The sequence below is a fragment of the Aulonocara stuartgranti genome, assembly GCF_965226115.1.
Source record: "Aulonocara stuartgranti genome assembly, chromosome: 8".
In the NCBI taxonomy this organism is placed as follows: Eukaryota; Metazoa; Chordata; class Actinopteri; order Cichliformes; family Cichlidae; genus Aulonocara; species Aulonocara stuartgranti.
The window spans coordinates 27277356-27300980 of record NC_138959.1 but is presented as its reverse complement, the minus strand read 5'-3'; the positions used below and the strand labels follow the sequence as shown (position 1 = coordinate 27300980).

Sequence of the window (23625 nt, the reverse complement as noted above, 5' to 3'; positions counted from 1 at the left end):
ACAGTCCACTGTTTCTACAGCTATGATTACAGCTGACATGTTGATCATTGCAAACTGTGACATCCACCCTTGCTGCAACCATTTTTATTAGTGCTTGAGCCAAATAGCAGACTGCAGACGGATGGATAACAGGTTTCATCGCTTTAAAAAATGACTGCATTGTTGATGAACACGGTATAGATTAGGGATGTGTGCGACAACACAATTAGTCGTTGTTATCACTATTTGGTACCAGTCGTTTAGTGTAACTGTTAACATTTTAATTGTGATTAATGGTTTCAAATGCCTTTGTCTGAGTTTTTGATATTGTCCTATTCAAGGTTCACAAATGTAACTCAATGTCTGAGTGTTTCTTAGTTTTAGACGAGCTGGTTAGCCTCATTTTTTTCCTCATGTAGTCGACTAAGAAATTAGTTGCCAGGAACATCCCCAGGTCTGAAAACTGAACCCAAGGAAGTGCATTTGGACTTGACCTCAAAATTCTTTAACTTTTTGGTAGGCCACTGTTCACCACTGTTACAAGGTTTCTCCATTTGTGGATAATGGCTTTTATCGTGGTTCGCTGGAGTCTGGCCACTGCTACCCCTCAGCCTCCTAAACGATAGACCTATGGAGCAATGATTAAATATTATTTCTGTCTTTCTTTCTGATATATTGATTTTCCAGTCCACAAAAGTCATCAAGAGAAAATGACTTGGATTTAGATTTTTAAAGTGACACGATCCTGTAATGACTCGTGTGTGAAACTTAAGTTCGTTAATGATCCAATTTAACCTTTACAGACTTATGCGGGTCAATTTGGGTAACTTCTAGGAAACTTCAGTGAATTCAGTGGATAAATTAGAAATTCTCACTTCATGTGAGGAAATCAGTAAGAGTGTTTGAACACTTGTGCATAGAGAATAAATACAGTCACGCCTAACGCTGCTGTGTTCATTTTACAGCAGTTCCAGGCCTTTTGTAGAGCTGATGTTGCTGAAGACATACATAAAAACAAGAGTCCAAAGACACAAAAAGGCACATTGATAATTAGACAGAGGGGCTGGGCTCAGTGCCAAAGCGGGGTCTGAGATGTCCCAGCCACCAGGAAAGAACAGAGCCTTTCAGGAGTTCTAGTTACAACATGAGTTGGAATTCCTAACATAGCACGCCCACCATGAAATCCTACATGTTAGCTCTCTATGAACTGTGGCCTCCCGACTTTTCTGCCCTAGCTCTTTATCTCTTTACACAAAAGCAGCAAGGGCCTCCTTTTCACATTAGCATACATCCAATTAGCAGCATCTTGACTCAACGTCATTCCTAAGAGTTGGTAACAAGGGATGTAGTAAATCTCTAATATTGTGTTTTCTTGCAGAGATGGAGAAATGACGGGGTCTGCTCTCCTCTGAAAGCTGATGTGTATAGACCAAATGAAAAGATTAAACACTAAGATATGAGACGATGTTGATGTGAACACTCTCTGCCAGAACAAAGAGCCAAAAAAAAACCCCCAACCCACAGTGCTGTGTTTTGATAGCATCACCAGATGCATTAGCAGTTTGCAAAACTACTGTTGCTCAAGCATCCCGGACAGAAAAAACGGATCTCGACTCTGATGTGGAGAGAATGCAGATGAAGGAAGAGGAACAATCAGAAGAGATGAGATGAGCAGGAGGAGAAATGAGTTTCAGGTAATATGAGGGGGAAGTTTCTTTTTAGTGTATATGTATGTGTGAGGTGAAAGAAAACATGTAAATGAGTTGTGGAAAGTCTTGCTGCAAGATCAGACGAGTACGGCTGTGAACCCTCTTTATGTTGGGAAAAACCGGCTGGAAAATATAAATTAAAAAGAAAGAGCAGAAAAAAAGCTGGCCTGCTTATTTTTGTCTCCTTCAACAAGACTGGAGCTGACAGAGATCCGTGTTGGTTTAGTTTGTACAGCTGCAAAACTCTGTTTAAAATGGCTTTGATCATCATCTACTTGCGTAAAAAATAAATGCATAAAGCCAAAATACACACTTGTGTATAAAGGCCTACTGTTTATCTCTGTCTCTATGCTGGCAAGAGATAACTCGTTGATGGCAACAACCAGAACCTTCATTTAAAAAAATTACTAAAATGCTGCAGTTTTCCTCCAGGTCCCAAGAGTATGTCATTATACACTACACTGTCTATGAGCTACACACATTAGCCATATAAAAGATGGAAGCATGAAGTCATCCACTGATTTCTTAAATCCCATTTTGAAGCCTTGATATTAGCATTTTCACCATCTCTGCTCCATAAAACTAGACTTGAGGAAGCAGCGCGTCTGACTGCAAAACCGCAAGCTCACTGGGTAATGACTTGTGATCGAAAAATAATTATTCATTGAGCCAATGAAACACAGTATGACCAAGACTTCTAAAACAGACAATTTTGTAGTCAATATGACCCACAAGCATGACAAATCCCATAAACTCAATAGGAAAGAGTACATTTGTATTGCCAAATGGTGGCCTTCAGATAGAATAAAGATTTGAGGGATGTTCGCATTGGCTTAATTCTTCTCACTTGGAAATAACATCATGTTTTATGCTGTTTATTGCCATTTTGTACACTGTACAAGAAAATAGCAAGTACTGCTACCTAACTAATTAGTTTTTCTTCATTTTTACATTTTAAGCAAGCAGCAGCAAGTACTAAGGTGCAACTCTGCAATGTAATATGTCAGATAGCCAATTATGTAATTTGTAGTGTCTGTATTTTCAGTATGATATCAGAAAGACAGAAAAGTCTTTTAAATGCCTTTTGACAAAAACATAGCATTAATCCCAGTGTTTACTTGCAAGCTAGTCTCTTTGGAATGTCATTATAGTTTTCCCTCTATATCTGGAAAACAGTCCATGGACTTATCCCACAGAATATGCAAACCCAATTACACCCTAACAGACTTCTCATTTACAACAGCAGAGAAGGACACTTGATTTAGGAGTTGTGGGCTGGGACAACCGCCCCCACCATGGGTTGTGGTAAAGACCTCATCAAGGGAAACACTTATCTGAGGAGCACATCCATCTAAGTGCACTGATTACTGAGAGAGTAAATACAGTCCCTCAAACCAAACCACCAAGGGAGAGCAGAGACTAACCCTGCTTTACTCTGGCTCCATAATGTATGTATGCATAAAGGCAAAAAAGCTGAAAAAAGCTTTATTTTTTGACACAACAGTGACAAAATATGATGCAGTACTGCAACTTAAACCACCCAAAAGTACAGTCATTCAAATAAACTCATCTTTAAACACTTGTACTTTTCATAGATGTGTGGCCTTGTTTGTGGATAAAAATTTAAAACACAAGATGGTAGAAAAAATGACGATGGCGGTAGATAATATATTAGAGTGTGTAACAATAGAAATTAGTATGGGAAAAGAGAAAAATGTCATTGTAAGCTGTATATATAGAACACCAGGTTCTAATATTGAAATTTTTAAGGAGTGGGTAGATAAAACATTCATTAGGACAAATCAAAAAGTCATGTTCATTTGTGGGGATTTTAACATAGATCTACTAAATCCAAACAAGCAGAGAGCGACAGAGGAATTTATTAATACAATGTATAGCTTGGGACTTTTTCCAGTGATCACTAAGCCCAGCAGGATTACAGCACAGTCGGCAACCCTAATAGACAATATATTTACTAATGAAATAGAAAATAGAACCATAAGTGGTCTCCTAATTAATGACATCAGTGATCATCTACCTGTTTTTATAGTGTATAACAGCAATTACAGGAAGGTTAAACAGCAAAACACAATAAAATACAAACGAGTGAGAACAGAAGAGTCAATAAACGCATTCAAAAGTGATTTACTCAAGCAAGAATGGGAGATGCTGTATAAGGAAAAAAATATTGATAAAGCTTATGAGATTTTTTTAGGAAAATTTAAACTGTTATATAATAGTCATTGCCCAGTAAAGAAATATAGTAAAAAACAAAAATATGCAGAGTGCCCATGGATTACAAAAGGATTGCAAAATGCATGTAAGAAGAAAAATGCCTTATACAGAGAATTTATATTGAACAGAAGTACAGAAGCTGAAAATAAATACAAGAAAGATAAAAATAAATTAACGAGTATTTTAAGGTCATGTAAAAAGGAATACTATGAAAAATTACTGATTATGAATAAAAATAATATTAAAGGGATCTGGAAAACATTAAATACCATCATCAAAAAGGGCTCGGGGCAGGCAGACTATCCTTCGTATTTCGCAAATAATGATAGAAATATTACTAATATGAGAGATGTGGTAAATGAGTTCAATAAATTCTTTGTAAGTGTTGGGCCAGACTTGGCTGAAACAATTCCTGATATAACAGATTCTGCAGAGAAAGAAACTAGACTCATTGACCGCAATCCTCATTCAATGTTCTTAACGGTGGTGGAAGAAATGGAAATCATTGATATTGTTGGGAAATCACAAACAAAAAACTCTACAGACTCTGACGACATTGATATGGAAATCGTTAAGAGAGTGATAGAGGGCATTTCCAAACCCTTAACACACATTTGCAATTTGTCCTTACAAACTGGTACATTCCCAAAACAAATGAAAACAGCTAAAGTAACACCACTGTTTAAAAATGGTGACAGACACCAATTCACAAATTATAGGCCTGTCTCTCTACTTTCTCAATTTTCAAAAATACTGGAAAAAGTCTTTAGTAATAGACTTGACAAATTTATAGATAAACACAAAATAATAATGGATAGTCAGTATGGTTTCAGATCAAATAGATCAACATCATTGGCATTAATGGAACTGATCGAAAATATCACCAACAATATAGATAAAAGACAATGTATAGTTAGTGTATTCATTGACCTAAAAAAAGCTTTTGACACAATTAATCATGACATATTACTTGATAAACTAGAGTACTACGGCATTAGAGGAGTGGTGTTAGAATGGGTAAAGAGTTATTTGAGAGACAGGCAGCAATTTGTGAAAATTGGTGAATATCAATCAGAGTGTATGGACATTGTTTGTGGAGTTCCGCAGGGGTCAGTATTGGGACCAAAGCTGTTTATCCTCTATATCAATGATATATGCAGAACATCAGATATACTACAGTTTATTCTATTTGCAGATGATACAAATATTTTTTTGTACTGGAGAGAACTTACAGCAGCTTTTGGAAATTGTCACACAAGAAATGATTAAACTGAAAACATGGTTTGATAGAAATAAGCTATCATTAAATTTGGAAAAAACTACATTTATGTTATTCGGAAATTGTAAAAAAGATGCAGGAGCAAAATGATTAGTAAACAATGTTGAAATAGAGCAAGTTTCGGATACAAAATTTCTGGGTGTGATAATAGATAACAAAATCTGCTGGAAACCTCACATAAAGCATATACAAGCCAAACTGTCAAGAAGCATCTCCGTACTAAGTAAAGTTAAATATTTTTTGCCTTCCAAATCACTCCGGGTACTTTATTGTTCACTTATATTGCCATATTTGGAATACTGTGTGGAAATTTGGGGAAACACATATAAAACTGCACTTCAACCAATATGTAAAATTTAAAAAAAAGCAATCAGGATGATTAATAAAGCAGGATTTAGAGACCATACTAACATCATGTTTTTGAAATTAAAAATACTGAAGTTTATGGATCTTATAAAATATAAAACTGCAAAAATTATGTACAAGGCCAGATACAATATGTTACCAGGAAATATACAGAGGATGTTCTATGACAGAGAAGGAGACTATGAATTGAGGGGGAAATTGAATCTAAGGATTCTTAAAGCACGGTCAAAGGTTAAAACCTTTTGTGTCACTATTTATGGGGTAAAACTGTGGAATAGTTTTACTATAGATCTACAGCAATGCTCAGGAATTAGTAAGTTCATGAAAATACTTCGAAAACTGATTTTGGAAGAATATGATACCGATAAAGATGATCACCCATTGTATGTATAAAAATATCAAATTATATCCAAATTATATCAATCACGGTAGCCAAGTTTATATAGGTTCGTGTGGAGTATGTGATGATGGGAATTAGGTGAATTATGTGGGATCAATAAGATGTTGAGCAGGGGTAGGAATTAATAAGTATGTTCATACTTCTTCCTACTCCTTTTCAGACCAAACATTGTTACATTATGTCAGACGATTTTGTTTTATTTCATTATATATTTTTTGTTTATCTGAACACATACGTGTGTGTGTGTATATCTACATATATATTCGTATCTGTAAATGAAAATATATGTAGTGTGTATATATTGTTTTTTGTTTTATATGTCTGAAACAAATAAAGATACAATACAATACAATACAATACAATAGATGAGGAACTTGCATATTTTTACTTGAATTGAATTCCTGGCGGCGCAGTTTCTCTTCTAGACTGTTCCCCTACTATTGCTGGGATAAATACACTTACCAGTTACACACCAGAGGATCGCTGTAGTAAAATGATGCTATCAGCAAGTGGAAAAGTTGAATCTTTCTGCCATATTGTTCAAAACTCTTTCCAAAGTTATTACTAGTTTCACCTCAGATTTTACTAAATATCCTCATTCAGCTTGACATTTCATTCAATTTGAAACTTCAAATTTGGAATTGACCAAAGTGTCACTGTGTGTCCATTTAATATGCCTCAGAGAACAGCAGCTTGTCAGGTGTAATAAGGTATAATCCTGCAAAGGCATAGCTCCACAGCCCAGCATGTAATGCATATTAATGCAGCTGGCTGAGCAGAGGAATATACATCTGCCTGCACAGACAAACAAGCCCTACAGCAAGAGCACCATGAGTCTTTAAATACATAACTGAGTGGCAGCCAAATGGGGTTTCCTAGCAGACTAACACCTGCAACAGAACACCTTTTGTTTTACCCCCAGTTGTGCAGGGACGCAATGTAGCACATGAGCTGTGAATGAAAATGAGAACTGCATGTTCAAGTGAGTTGCAGAGCTTACTAAAACTACTCATTAAAGACAGGACCGTAAACAGCACACGGCACACACCCGAGGGCATGCACATACACCAAACTTGCAAAGTGACACACTTTGGCTTCATCAATTCTTTATCAATTGCTCCAGCGCTGTATCGCTTGCTATAAGAATAAGCGCTTGAACTGGGTCTTGAGAAAAACCCTTAATATCAAAACAGCTCCGGGCTGCATTATCCAATAAATTTGCTCCATTGTTAAAAATGAAGAAAGTAATCTCCCATGGTGCTGCTGGCAACTAGGTCAGACACACTCAATATTCTCTGCCAATAAGCCAGTATGGAAATGAAACAGATCTGTTGTGCAGCGTGCACATGAACCAGTGTGAATGTACACAGGAGACATGCGCACAGCTGTACATTTCATATTACATAACATGTCAACCTTGCACCCTAGCAACTAAACACTTTACATACCATTCAAATCATGTTTACCCAAGTCACTTTGCTGCCCCTCCTTCATTTTTCATGCATTCTTCCACAATTATAAGACCCGAAGCTCTGTTAGACTGTTTTAAAAATAACAAAAATATTGGTCTTGGAGGAATGATTACTTCCTGGGTGTACTTTGGTAGTACTTTTGTATTCTCTAGTGAATCACCATACTCTGAGATCAGGTTTTAAGGTTTGAATTACCTCTGAATGACAAAACGTCATCTTGTTTTGAACCAAACACAGTGAATTTCTTGTTCACTTGTGAGAAGCACATAAGTAAACACTAGCATTACGAGTACCGTGTGTACCTATCTGCTTGGGTGGAATAGAAAAAACCCATAATCAGTACCTATGCTTTGAAAGAGGCTATAATTTTTGTGAAAATGAACCTGATAGCTATACAAATATATCCAGCACAATATGCTTTAAATGTAACTTTAAAGGAATTGATCCAATACACAGGCGATGGACAAGTGTGCTCTCAGACATACATAACTGCTGTATGTGGTTAGGTGTGTGTCCCCCACATGGCTTTTGGCAAACTGCAAACGGGACTTCTTATGGTTTTCTGTTAACAATGGCTTTCTTCTTGCCACTCTTCCATAAAGGCCAACTTTGTGCAGTGCACGACTAATAGTTGTCCTATGGACAGATTCCCCCACCTGAGCTGTAGATCTCTGCAGCTCGTCCAGAGTCACCGTGGGCCTCTTGGCTGCATTTCTGATCAGCGCTCTCCTTGTTCGGCCTGTGAGTTTAGGTGGACGGCCTTGTCTTGGTAGGTTTACAGTTGTGCCATACTCCTTCCATTTCTGAAAGATCGCTTGAACAGTGCTCCGTGGGATGTTCAAGGCTTGGGAAATCTTTTTGTAGCCTAAGCCTGCTTTAAATTTCTCAATAGCTTTATCCCTGACCTGTCTGGTGTGTTCTTTGGACTTCATGGTGTTGTTGCTCCCAATATTCTCTTAGACAACCTCTGAGGCCGTCACAGGGCAGTTATGGAGCTGTTTTGCAAAGAAGAATGGGCAAGGATTTCAGTCTCTAGATGTGCAAAGCTGGTAGAGACAGACCCTAAAAGACTGGCAGCTGTAACTGCAGCAAAAGGTGGTTCTACAAAGTACTGACTCAGGGGGCTGAATAATTACGCACACCCCACTTTGCAGTTATTTATTTGTAAAAAATGTTTGGAATCATGTATGATTTTCGTTCCACTTCTCACGTGTGCACCCCTTTGTGTTGGTCTTTCACCTGGAATTCCAATAAAATTGATTCATGTTTGTGGCTGTAATGTGACAAAATGTGGAAAAGTTCAAGGGGCCGAATACTTTTGCAAGCCACTGTAGTAATCTCTGGATTGTAGGGGGAAATTGTTCCTTGGACATGCTAAAAGGATGCAGGAGCAGTGGCTTAATTTCAGTTAAAATAGGTCAGTGGACATTCTTGCTCCTTGTGCTATGGTTTGGGTTCAGTTAACAACCCTATATAAGGTATATGATATTTCATTTCCATGAAGTACCATAATTTAGCCACTAATACAGAATGCTAATACATTACACCTCTCTAAATTATCAGTCTGGTTACACAAACACATCACGGCAATCACAGATTATTTTCTCTCTTATGAAAGCAACGATTGCAACCGGCCTCCCATATCAATGGCGCAGCCACGACTAGAAGGATTTTACAAAGCAACATTATTTAAGTAATGTAATCTTGTTTACATAGGATAAATCTGCTTCCTAGTAAGGTTGACCTTCCGGATATGTTGCTCTGACAGCCAATCCAACAACTGTTTCAAAGTAGCAAGAAGCTGGGATCACACCGACAATTTAATCCAGCTAAAACGTTAATCCACAAATGGAGAACAGATATACCACTGAAGAGGCAAAGGAAGAGCCACATACCAGGATTGAAACACCTCTTAATAACAAAAAACATTATGATAGATCGACTAAGGAGACATTCCTTTCTCTTTCTTTTGTCTTCACTGAGTGGCGAGGCAGTCATTCCAAATACTAGAGGAAATATGAGACCGGTCACCAAAGGTTCACCAGCCTGGAAAACTTTTGTGTATTGCTTGCACAACTTGTGCTGGCTCATAACCTCATAATCAGCTCTTTGATGATGTGGAGTTGTCTAAGGAGTCTGCTGTGTGCACCCGTTTTTGCAAATCGTATTTATTTTTTAATTGTATGCTCTATATTTGGTTTATTTCATTTGTACTTGGGTTACAGCCTCGAAGGTAACTTACCTGGGTCATTTGTTGTGTATTTACTGTTATCAAGCAAAGACACAAAGTACAGTTTGAATGACTCATCTTCCACCAGCTGTTTGCTCACTCCACTTTCAAAATCGTGCCAGCAGCACAGCCTTGAGGCTTTTTCCAATCCAGCTGCTGAGGTGTAAAAAACAAAAATCAATTGACCATGAGCTACTGACCCCCTCCACTAAGTTAACTATCAAATGATTATTGAACTTGCAGCTACAGCTACATGAAGCCCGACTCTACTACACAGATGGAAAAGCTGTAATATTTCTTTCTAGCTTAAGAAGAGAGTTCAGTTTGTCCTCTCTGCAAATTAGGCATAAGATCCCAAACTCTTCTTTTAGGACACAAACCAGGACAGAAGCTACAACACCACGGACTGCTCTAATCAAACAAAACGTAACAGCCATGACACAAACCCCATCATCCATACTAATTAACTGACATTTTATTTGCTTTGATATTAATCAATATATCAAATAAGCACAGAAGGCATGGGAAAAATTACTATTTCATATGACCTGAATTGCATTTGCAAGCTTAGAGGTAACCTGACTAAAACACAAATGTATCTAAGCTACAATGTGACGCTCACGTTACTATCTCTGCTTCGAGTGCCTATGTAAATATCTTTAAAACAGTTATCAGCATTATTATTATAAAGAAGCGAATCATCTCCACATTCAACTACAGGCAAATATAGAAACAACGTGGGGAAAAGAGTTTTTGACAGCCACTCAAAGCATTTAAGGCACTGGAATAAAGGGATAAAGTTCTAATAATGTTACACTTTAAGTCTCACATCGTAGAAACCTCACATCCTTCTGCATCCTTGTTGGGCTGTTGAGAATCCAGAATTTGAAAAACAACTAAAATGAAAACCTAAAAACATCAGATCCGCTTGTTCTTTCCATGTCACAGATGCCTAACATAGACACACTGATCTGTTCATCCAAGACACTGTTATCCTGTTATCCTGGCAGTTCTTACAATGAACAGAGTACAAAGTCAGCACAGGATGGGATTTTTATTTGCATTCAAATCAGCGGAAGAGACATGAAGAGTTGCAAATGATAAAATGTAAATGAATGTGTTAAAAAGAGAAAAGAATGAGAAAATGAGAGGATCAAAGCAACATAAACAGCGTCTCCTGCTGATGCTCATTAGCTACAAGATGCATTTGGAAAGTATGCTCCTCGTCCATACACGTTCCAGTAAATAAACACTGAAACACCTCCATGTCAGACAATCACATGTCCTTGTCTATACAAGCACGCAAGTAATTCCACAAAGTCAAACTACGCTGCCTACAGATACAGATTTGTTCTCTTTCATTGCATCACAGATTCATATCCAAACACAAGAAAACTGTTCCAGGGCATGTGGAGGCAGCGACACCGTAGCCACAATCTGAATGCCACAATCATTCACCTGCCTGACTGGCAGCTTGTTCTTTTTAGCAAGAAATACATAATAGACCTGAAGATAGCCCTGAAGATGAGTTCCAATTCCAACTATGTGTTGCCTGGAGCATGTAATAAAAGCCTAGTTGTGCTAGATTAAGTGGTGCTGTCTATTGGAACCACACACATGCTACTTAATTACTTCAGTAATTAAATAGCAATCCTAGACAGGCTATCCCATCTGTCAGGGAAGGAAAGGGGTCAGGATTAATGTGTGTAGAAGAGTAGGTGAACTCCAGAGCTTGTCACACACTACTTGGCTGCCACCCAGCTGTCTGGGTAATAAAGTAGAAGACTGATTAGCCCAGTTAGCCGGTTAGCTAATGGGCTAACTACAGCACCCTGCTGCTGAAGACTCAAAACTAATGAGACGGGACAAAAGTTAAAGAAGTGAAATTCATTCATGTGCTACTACTGGATACTCAAGAACACAGCACACATGTGGCAGTCTGCACAAAGACACTTAATTGCATGCAGACACAGACACTTAGATTCGTTCAAGTCTAACAGACTTCTAATCTGACATTTAGCCAGATGGGTTATCCCTAAATCAAGGTACAGGGATGAGGGAAGTGTAAGTGGGGGTTGTTTTTAGAAAAGACAAGCTGAAACCAAGACTTTTATAGCTAAGCATTAGGTTTGGATTCTTCTGACTTAACTTTGGCATGCTAGAGACATTTCTTGACATACGCACTACACTTCTTTACAATACCTCTAGCAGGAATTATTACATAAAGGTTGTCTGAGCAGGTTTTTGCATAGATCTTAGTTGTAGCTATGGAAATTATTGTTCATCTTAAAATAGATCTAACTCTATAAGGGTTGTAGCAATGCTAGAGTTTCCAACTTGATGCCGAAACCCAGGAAATACTCGATATTCATTAGCATTTTTAAGGAAAATTCTGACACCATCCTTGTCATTTTTTGAAAAAGTTACATTTTTAATTTTCATCTAATTTAAGACTACATTTTAGAAAGATAGGACTCCGGAGAACAGCAAGTGAGAACGTCTGTAGTGACTGAAAACCCCTCTCTGCTAACTGGACAAATGGAAACCTGTTCACCTGGGGTGTCCAACTCCAGGCCTCAAGGGCCAGTGTCCTGCAGGTTTTAGATGTGTCGTTGATCCAAAACAACTTGTTTTAAATGGTTAAATGAGCTCCTCAATATGTTTTGAAGTTCTGCAGAGGCCTGGTAATGTCTAACCATCTGATTCAGGTGTGTTGACCCAGGGTGAGATCTAAAACCTGCGTACACAGATGGACAAATTTCTGGTACCATAAATTACACTTCAGTTTGCAGCCCTTCACGTCCTCAACCCTGCTCCTCAGGCCTGAACGACTAACATTTAACTATGAACTAACTTCTGATAACTGTGTTGTGCAAATTATTATCTAATCCTACGTTCACTTTTGGTAGCCTTTAGTATTTAGAGTTTTTTGACTGGTGTTTTAGGTATTTTCACACCTAACCTTTGCAGTTAAATATTGTAGTTAAATGTTAGGGTTAGATTGATCTGTACATCTGTAGGTTTAACTTTGTATGTAAAGAGCCAGTTTGACTGTAAACCAGCCCAGAACAAAAAAGAAAACATGTCAAAATGAGATGCAATACTACCAACAGACCTTAAAATAAGACCACAGTATTGACACAATACTTAATGAGACTATACTGTAGGTTTGCTGTGTGATGTGAAAGATGTGAAATCCCCACATTTGTTTAGAAAACTAGTGTTTAGAAATTATATAGTTTTGTAGAAAGGTCATTAATGATTAATCAGTAGGAAGCCTGGTATGAAGTGTGAACTTCTTTTTGTAGTATGAGCAGAATTTTTGAGCAAGCACCCAATCAGAAAGCCCAATTTCTTGCAATAAATTTCACTGTGCTTTTCCGCAGCAGAGAAACAAGTGGTCTCGTTAGCAGCCATAAAAATCTTACAAATCTTACAAATCTCAGTGGAGCGCACATAACTCACAAAATGTCACTGTTTTTATAGTTTTGTATTAAAAAGTAGTTTGTGCAAAGTGGCAAACTTTCTATACTTCCACCTTCTAAAACATCAAGAATCACAACTTTCTTTAAAATGTAGTTTGTGCAATATTGTCTGATCTTATTTAGAGTACACTGAAAAAGATTAGATCATTTTTCAATAGCTTTTCAGCAATGTAGCTCACAAGCTATTTCTCAGCTTACCTTGACTTGTGCTCTAATACGCTAATATGCTTAAAACAGCTAATGTGTAGACAATATTTTTGATTGATATTTATTTCCACCTTTTGTTACATGGAATTGTTTTAATAAAATAAAAAGTGACATGTTTAAAAGTCTTTTAGTGTTTCATCAAATTGATTCTGAACATTTAGCCCATGAAAAAGAAAAGCAACTCATCAAATAAACACAGACCTCCAAAGAAGTCAACGTACACATTAAGGCAAGCCTTTTATACCACAAATAATAATAATCACAAATATTATTATTTTGGTCAACTCTTATCTTAGCTATGTGTTAACACTGTTAAAACTTAACGAACTTCATGTAATTTTTTGAACATCAGTCTTTTTACAATGGAATTCTTTCAACTTTAAATAACTGAAACACACAAAAAAACAGCTAACCCCACTAACCCACAGCCCCCATTATGGGTGAAGACGGCCCAGTTAGCAGCCTTGGGAGAGCTGACCGCAAACTGTTACACACTGCACAGAGAGGACCATGTCAGAGAACCTCTGTGATCATGAGCAAGTGCAATTAAATTTTACTTTTTCTACATAGATCTTGTTGACCGAAGGCTCTTTAAACATCTTGGCTTGAGCTGAACAAGTCGGAACCATGCTGTTGGACAAACTCAATTTTACACCAATGATCTTTTTTTCATTATTATGTATAAGGTCTAAATCTATATTAATGTACCCGTGACAGGTCTATACCAATATAGTCAGTGTGTGGAGATTTTTGACCACATGCCTGCCAAAGAACAATCCACCCAACCTCACCTTGGTGATAAATATATATATATATATATATATATATATATATATATATATTCTAGGGTAAATATATAAATATAGGTTTCACTCTAAGATATAATGGTGGTATAATTTATTGCTGATATTTGGAGATTATTAGCTAAACTAGGGCTGGTCAATTAATCAAAAATGAGTGAAAAACAACCTCTAATTAACATAATCCTGCAACTTGCAGACTTTTTTTGGCATAATATCTGTTGGGTGAGCTATCAGTATATTATATACACATCTAAAAGTGCATGCAATAGCACAGTACCGGTATACTCTTTTGCCTTTGTGTTGCTGCTCTTTGCCCAACTATAACCTTGTATTTAGTACTTGTGACAAAAGGGTGGGCTGGACCAAGGGTCAAGATAAAAGCAAGCATGTGTTACAATGAAAGACATTATAATCATGGAGGCCTGTGAAAAACCTCTAGTAATAATTTCCAGGGTGAGGCAAACAACACCCACATAAAAATGACTTTACGGGTCAAGCTGTGAATCTGAGTTGCTACCCACAGCCTACAGCCTTCTGTGTATCTATATACACTTTGCTTGCAACAGCTAAGCAAAAAGAAAACGGCTGTGGTGATTCCAGCTAAATTGACTGAGCACCTAACCTGAAGTCAGCAGATGGCTGATCGAGAGAAGAAACCTCCCTTCTCAGCTCATCGTCCATCAAGACAGCCACAGTGCCATCGCTAATCCCCTTCAGGACAAGCCCTCACTGGCAGAGGTCCCTAAACCCAGCACTGAGAGAGATAACGCTGAGAGTAATGCTCATATTCAGACTTTTAACATATTTGACAAATGTTTTGAGATGAATCTTTGAATTTAAAAAAATTGAATCTAGTTAAACCACTGACTGCACCCACTAATAAACAGTTATAGCAGTAGCTGAGGCTGAGAGGCTGGGACACACAGCTCACAGAGGCAATAAAGCTATTATAATATCCTTAGCAGCAGATTACTGTAATTTGTTTCAAAACAGCACTGCTTTTCAGTCGCAACTTACTTAAAAGACATGATGCTTGTTTTGAGCTTCAGTGTTATTTGCACCAGGTTATTATTACCTCGTATGTGTATCGCTAACTAACTCTGAAAAGATATGTAAACAGAACAGCTTTAAAGCAGGATTCAGGTTTCAGCGAGGTCTGTGTGGAGGGCAGGGTGTAACAGCATCACAATATGAAAAACTCCTCACTCAAACTGTTTGGTCAACTAGCTGTCAGCTTCAAAGTGATGCACGACAAGCAAATTAATTCCAGTGTAGGCACAGCTTAAGTTGTACCTGTGTGCCCATTTTGGTTGCCAAACTCCTAAAGAATAACCAAAAGGAGAGAAGAGGAAACATCCTCCTGCACTGTTACAAACTAAGCACTTATCTCTTTGCTGAAAAGCAGACAGTTTATCCATTCTCCCTGTTTTGTCTTTCACTGTATGTCAGGTGCTGTTGCGTTAGTTTGTGTACAAGCTGAGGCTCGTTTGATCTGTGCAAAGGGGAAAAAAATTACACTTGTTGCATCTTAGTTGTGGTCCATTATTTTGAAAACTGTAGTGTTTAGTCCCTTTGCTTTTAGACAGAAATCTGACTCCATTGAGGCACCAGAGCTCATCACACCCACCCATCTGTGTTTCTACCAGCTGTATCACAGTGTGTTTTGGAACAATCCCATGATCAGTTCTCTGCTTTGCATCCATTTCTTTTACAAAAGCATTTTTAGGCTGCAGGGAGAAGTAAAAGTGAGACACAGGAACAGCACAGCTCCTACTGTGTCTTACAGTCAGATGAAGGATGGAAAATAACAGTCTAAATATAAAGTAAAAATGGCCAACTATATCTCAGAATTGCTACATTTGGTAAAAACAATAATCTCATAATTTTAGAGGGAATTAATATGATTGTCAAAAAGATCACATTGTACCCAGTATTTACTGGGTACAATTTAATTTTCTTTAATTAATTTTTTTTAAATGTTTCAAATGTTTAAAAAGGGAAAACAAGGAACACCATAAATGATAAAATAATAATGATAATCATAATAATGAAGACATCCAACCACCTCTGGCCAGGTTACCGTAATAAATCCAACTTTAGCCTTGATAAGATATATTTTGCTGCTGCAGACAAGTATAGAAGATGGAGAGAAGGACTTACAACAAACTGCACTACAAAAGTCTATATTTTGGAGATATTCCTCTCCATCATTAATATGATGGAGAGGAATATCTATTATACTGCATTAGGTATGCAGTGTGACAAATTTCACCAATGGTAAATGAACAAGTTCCTTTATAGTGCCTTTCTACTCTATCTGAGCAATCAAAGCGCTTTACACAACTTGCCTCATACATCCATTCGCACAAGCACTTTTCTCTACACTCTTCTATCTAACATTCACACACATTCATACTCAGATGGATGCATCAGAGAGCAACTTGGGGTTATTATCTTGCCCACAGATATTTGCCATGCAGACTGGAGCAGACAGGGATCGAACCACCAACCAGTTTGTAGGTGACCTGCTCTACCACCTTAGCTTCAGCCACCCAAGCAATTGTCAAACTTTTTGAAACTTGAATTCCAGCAGAAATGACCATTTTAATAAGGTTTATAGCAATATGTTTAAGTATTTTAGCATGAAACCTGAGTGCCTCTGATGATCCCCTGATTTACTATCCAGCACCAATGGCAACTATCTAATCTAGTATTATCATAGGGAGTTTCAAAGCAGGTCACTAAGAATTCAGATTGATTTGTTCATATCGATAAGCAGTTGTGTAAATGTTAGCTAATTCAGGTCAACATCAGAGAGCTCCCTGCTGCTCCAGGGATCTGCGTAGCTGCTGTCAGACAGTGGAGGCTCTGACAAAAATGACAAACAACTCCATCACTGATATTAAATTGTGAGTCCTGATCCCAGCAAACACAATTTTCAGTCCACTGGTGCAACAGATACACACTTTGTTGAACAGCAATATCACACTCGTGCTCTTGTTGTGCTGGTGGAAAGCATAAAAGTGTGCAAATTCTCCCATCAGGTCTAGTACAGCCTGAAGTTTTACTTAGCACACAAGCAAATGAGTAATGAGAGTATTTTTTTTTTCACTACACAAAACCAGAGGATATGCTGCAAAGAATACACGACACTAATACATTTGTAAAACCTAACTGTGCTTAAAAAAAGCATATACCAAATTAAATATTGCACATTAAAACATACTGTTAACATGGATATAAAAAGGTAATTAATTTGATCAATTTAATTCTACTTTTTATATACTCAGATTTACACCTCTGTTAATATACATATTTCTATGCATTCATACATTTGTTTGTCTTCTTTATATATTTTTGTGTCCTTATATAGAGTAGATTGCTTGTTGAACACTTATTCAGTATTTTAGCTAACACTTTACATATGTACAACTTCAGTTTGAAATTTGTAACTGCACATGTAGTTTAACGTGGAGTTTCTAAAAATTACATGAATACTTTCTTTCTCTGATGTCAGTTTAAATGCTGGATTGCTTTCACCTTTTTTTAAATACAAGAAATGAAAGAGTTGCCTCGACATGGACTGCCACATTCAGTCAAAGGAGTGTGCTGTTGCTTTATTGCTGCTGTTGTCTTTAAAATATTAATAGAGATGTTGCTGACAAAAGCTGTCTCGCTGTTTGCATCTTTTTGCTTTCACTCTCTGTGAACCCTCGCTCTCCCCTCCTCTCTAAATTAACCCCATGTTCATCTCATCAATGCAGGCAACTTGAGCAACTTTGCAACTTTCACCTAATTTTGCAACTTTTCAAACCCCTTTCGCTAAAAAAAACCCCATCTACTATTTTCAATCATCCCCCACGAGCACATGGTCGTTTTTAATGCCGGCAAACATCAATCGGCAGCTGAGTTGAAAGGGCACTTGAATTTTTCTCAGGGTGGTATTTATACACATATATATAGCATCTACAGATATAGCATCTACAGATGGCATCACAGAATTTAACCATATACTAAATTGTCATAGAATTTGCAGTTAAAATAAGTTAATTGCAGTTCATTTAAATGCAACTGATTTCAGCATTGCAGGGTAGCTGCTTTGAAATGACTGGTTAACAGTTTAGCCTACATGGGCTGCTTGTATGTAACCATTTCATACTTCATAGCAAAAACAGAAAAATGTAAATGAACATCCACAGTTTTGTATTTTGCTCCAAAGCTGCATTTTGATAACAGATGCAGCACTTGCTACAGGCCACCCTCGCTGGTCGTTTAGAAAACAGCAGAGAACATTACTCATTCACTTTCCCCTGCTGCACTGCCTCAGCCAGTCTAACAGTCGCTGGTTTTTCATGAACAGAAATACACACCAGCACAAAGACAGACAATATCACTTTTAATATTCTCTACAAAGCAATGCTCGCTGCCTGTGTAGTGTGCAAAGTGTATAACAGGCTTTTTCCTGACAGCCACAGCTTTGTTCCCAGCACTCGTCACTGAACAGCCAACCATCCTGATGAAAGCCCAGAGCAGATAACGCCATGAACAGAGGCAGCTTCAGCTTCACAGTCTGTTTGGCCTCTACTCTCCCCAGACGTGGATAAGGGAGAACCCTGTCATTTAAAACAATGCAACTATAAAGAGAGCTTGCTTGTCGGCCAATTCAAATCTAAGCAGATAAGACTCAAAGAAAGCCCCGTAAACCCCACAAAGCAAGAGGCAGGAGCTGCTGGGGTCTGCATTTAGGAGATTAGCTCGTGTTGTGCCGCAGTTTGAATCCACTTAGTTTCAAATTGTCCCCAAACTAAATGCCAGAGGGAGGGCCACGCTTTGTGGTCTGCTGCTGAACTTGATCCTGTGATTATCACAAAGAGACTCCACTTGGTTTAGTAAGCAACAACACTGATGGCAGGAACTCCGCCATTGCTATCTCAGTTGGATTTCACAGTGTAAACAATATATATTCCCAGGCTCTGAGCAAAGAACAAACACAATAGTCATACAAAAGCAATCCCCCACCCTTTCCATACTTACTGCTTTTATTGCACTTGACTTTAGAGAGAAGCTTGTGAGCCAGCAGGAGATCTCCACTCTTCACGGCCACCAGCAGATCCTGTTCTTTTCCCATGATTACAGACCTAACCACAGACACACAAACTGATCGCAGGCAGCCGCCAAGGCTTTTTTGTCTTGTCTTTTCAGCTACAGGTAGCTGCTAATTCCCAGCAATGAGGTGAGGCGGGTGAATGCAGGACTGAGCAGCATCTAGAGGGAACAGCGCATCAGGTGAGGTGGTCAAGGACGTCTTCTTCCTCTTGTCACTAATGTTTATTTCCATTATCTCTGATCGCTGTTTGGCTTCCTGATGATGACCTTGATTTGAAGTTACAGTAAGCTCTGTAGCAGTTTTACTTGCTCGCAGGACTGAGCATAATGTTCACAGTCTGTTTTTGACAAACTGGAAGCAGCTGCAACCCAACCTGCCATGACACTGCCAAGTAGAAGCAAAGGAAAGAAAGAACAGAATGAAATCACTTTGAGTTCACAGTAACTTTAAAAAAAATACAGCCAGTGAAAAGAGCATTACCACACAGTCCCAAAAAATGCACCGTTTCATATTAAAAACGGTCAATTATCAACAGCTTTCTGACATTGTTCTGTAGAAACCATCAGCAGTCGGGCCGATTCCCCCAGCCAGTGACACTGAACCACTGAAGAAGAGGATGAGCAGACTCGTATCATGGATGTTTTATAACACAGATGTTTACGGTAGTGCCACAGAGTATGCATTACATCTAAACAGACTGTCAAAGTCAAGCAGTGTCTACACCGGAGTTATATCCATGTTTTCGTTTTCCACCTATTATCTATTTCCAGGTTGTAGGTGCAGCATTCTGAGCAGAGAAGCCCAGACTTCTCTCTCCCAGGTACCTGCTCCAGCTTCTATGGGGCCATGCTAGCTGAGAGACATAATCTTTTCCAGTCTAACCAGGTCTACCTCAGGGTCTCCTCCCAGTTCAACCTCAGGGTCTCCTCCCAGTTCAACGTGCCTGAAACACCTTACCAAGCAAGGAGCCTAGGTCATGGGAGGGCTTGCTGTAGCTGGAGGCTGCTGTAGGTTTGTTAAAGGCTTGTTGGAGATGTAGGTTATTGTAGGTGGAGGGCTTGGCAAACCTTGTAGGGGGTGATGAACTCCACAGTAAACCAGTCCAAGGCAAGGTGATGCATAGGAATCTTTTGAGTCATGCTTAAAGTTTTGCCTTTCATTACATGCGTGAATTAGGTAAAACTGGAAAACCACAGCTATTCACCCCAAATAGCCAGTAATACAAGGATGAGTAGAACAGGTAGCTGGAAATGAGTTAAAGCAACATATTTTCCCAATTTAGCATGAGAACCTACCAACACTTACTTTTCTCCAAGCCCTTTCCTCTCCTGTCTCTATAGAAATTCTGATCTGAACGATACAATCTGAGCTGCCCTCAAACAGCATCAGTAATATTGTCCTCCTTTTCCAACTGCTCATCACATCAAGAGAGAATTCATGGTCTCTGGGAAATCTAGCTGATGGATTTTTTTTTTCCCTTAGTTGAAATATTATGACTTGTGTGAAAATGTATTTACCTCTTTGGAGACTATAAAAGTCCAGTGATGTGGCACAACAGATAAACATCAATGAAAACTTAAAAAAGCGCTAAAAGTGCTCAGCTTATACAGGTATCATGATAAGTTAGTAAGCATTTTGTGAAACCTAATAAACAATGGCACCATTATTTGATATCCTTTAATATAAAACAATTATCAAGCTCTAATTGAAGAAAGTTGTCTAATTCAACAGGCAAATAAAATGCAATCCCTTCCAAGAAATCAATAAGCAAATTTTCAGTAGTTAAATACAGTCAAGAATAAGCAAGTGACTTAAACTTGACCCAGCATTTGTTTGTTTTCTTTGATCCAGGAAGCCAGGTCCCTCTGGAGTGTGCAACTAATCTCCAACTCTTCCCGTGCAGCAACATGGTCTCCGTTCACTGATAACATCCCCCTGACCTTTAAGAGGAAGCATCTTTTCAGTGAAGCAATGCCAGGCATTCTGCCAGCTTACGTTATTGGGAGAAAAAGTTGTGTTTTTCTCTCTGAGAAAAAGCAGCAGGCAGAGCCACTTCAGAACCAATTTGTTCAAAATCACAGATGTGCGGGTTAGCAAGTGCAGACTAGGGGGACACAAAGTGACCATACAATTGATCTCAGGGAAACATAGAGACAGCCTCCCTGGGTTTCTACACTTACCACTGAGGCAGATTAAACAGGGTTTTTCACAGAGTCAAACAGTGTCCAATTAGATTCTGTCTGTATGCAAAACAAAACAATCTGAGTCTGGAGGAGGCTGTCTTGGATGAAATAGTGCTCTGCAGGCACGATGTCCACCTAGTTCAGCTATTCTGCTGCAGACTTCTAGGTGATGATGCAGCAGGGTAGCCCAGCAATAGATGCCAATGCACATGGTTTAAAACTAGCCATGCACCTCTACACGCAGAAACAACTGCACAGCCCATCACTAACATGAGCAATGCAGTATGTAAACAAGAAAGTCAAAATTGGCATGTTGGCCTAAAGTGGATAGAGAGCTTACTTCAGTAGGGTTACACTGTAGTTGATCGTGGATGACCAAAGTGATAAGTGACAAATCCTTGAGTTGCACTACACTGTACGAGAAATTCTTCAGTCTAATATAGTCTAATATACTACATGTATATGTTGTAGACCTAATTTTCTCTGCAATATTCAGCTCAATAGCAAGCAGACCAAACCTCTATTCTTCACTGGGACAATTTCATTTACATCCCACTGCAGCAAACGGACGAATGCAATATACAAAAAACTGAGAACTTTATGAAATCAAAACATCGGCATCTCATCAACATCACAAATCTATGACACCCTCTTCCACCACCGTGAAGCACAGATGGATGGAAAAAGCCCTGAAAGTTGGTGATTTATGAAAACAAGGTCCTTGCCGACCAGGGAAATTTACTGGAAAACGCCAATAGCTCGTTCAAAGTTATCGTACATTTTCAGCTGTTTGCCTGTAAGTGAAAAAAACATGATCATGCGACTTGTGAACGCATTTCATTGGGACTGCCGTCTGCTCTCATCGTTCAAATCTAGTTCGCCAAGTTACCAATCTCAACTATCAAGGTGTCCCAACTACTGTCCTTCCTACTATAATCCTGTCGTATTTCTATTAACCGAGTCCGTCTCTTTTTAGTCTGTTCACAATGAACAGGTTTAAAGAAGGGAAAAGGTTCTCACCTGCTCAACTACGGCGGTGTAATAGGATAGCTCACAACCGAGCAAGAAGAGCGCTCAGGGTAGCGCGAGACGGACTTACAGCGTTAAGAGACCCGCGAACACTGACACAACTTCTGGTAGAAACTTTCAAAGTAAAGTTGCGCAACAAGTCTTGGATTCTTGCTTGTCAAACTTCCTTTGTTTTTTGCTTGTTTTCAATATCAGATGGCACAGAGTTATGTTCGGACCGGAAAATTCAACGTCAGTTTCTGACGCCACTGAGCAATAACCCTTGGATTGTCTGACTTCCACTTCTATATGATTTTATTATGAAGGGAAAATTACACAACTCGATCTAGCGTCCTTCTTCGGTTTGGTTAACTTAACGGAGGTGAGTAACCAGCCTACTGTATGACCATCATATTGAAACAAAAGTTGTTTTTTATTAATAATTATGAAAACTAAATATTATTACTATTATTACAAAGTTCTCGCTACTAAGGAGCAATTTCCCCCATTTATATACTTTAATTGCTTATTTTAGCCATAGTTGTTTTTGTTTGTTTTGTTTTTCTTGACGAATTTAAATTTGACTGTTTGTGTGATGGCAGTGTGAGTTAAATCCTCAGACCATTTTTAGTCAGTATTAAGTAAGTCTTGTTAGAAGCTTATTTCCCTCAGTGGACCCTGCTGGTGAGAAGAGTGAGCGAGAGCTAGCAGAGCAGTGATGTAGTAGCGACATCTGCTGATGAAACACTGCTACTAACATTACTCCTAGTCAAATCCAAGGCAGCGCGATTTTCTGTTACCTCGCGTTTACAGTCTTGTATAAAAGTCCATTTCGGCCATTAAAAAGAAAAACCAAATCCAGAAATGTTAAAAACCAAAAAAGTTAGTCATGATTTATAGAAATTATCATGATTTGACTTGCATGTTAAAAGGATCAGCTAAAATGATCAGCGTTTTTAAAAATAAAACTATCATTATGAAATCACAAAGGTAAATGGTGAGAGTTTTGAAAAACTGAAAAGAAAATGAAGGTATGACAAATTGTTTAAAATTATGAGGGGAAAATCTAAGTGATGAGACAAAACATGCAGATGGGAAGATAGAATGGCAAATTGTGAGATGAAAAGAGGAGCTAGAAAGTTAGAAAGCATAAGGTCAAAAT

The 23625-nt window shown here is 38.4% G+C and overlaps 1 protein-coding gene across 5 annotated transcripts in view; it reads right to left on the bottom strand.

The window, feature by feature from the left end:
* Positions 1-23625, bottom strand: part of LOC309713310 (CASK interacting protein 2) — a 55384-nt gene that overhangs the window by 31562 nt on the left and 197 nt on the right. For 2 of the 5 annotated variants that reach the window (XM_082544839.1, XM_082544842.1), the window contains exons 1-2: positions 22476-22682; positions 19200-19656 (exon numbers count right to left, since the gene is read on the bottom strand). In XM_082544839.1, coding sequence (XP_082400965.1) covers positions 19200-19293 — 94 coding nt within the window. In that variant the 5' untranslated portion in view covers positions 19294-19656; positions 22476-22682. Of the gene's footprint in view, positions 1-19199; positions 19657-22475; positions 22683-23625 lie in introns of those variants that run through there. The other 3 variants (XM_082544841.1, XM_082544843.1, XM_082544840.1) reach the window with 2 other exon arrangements.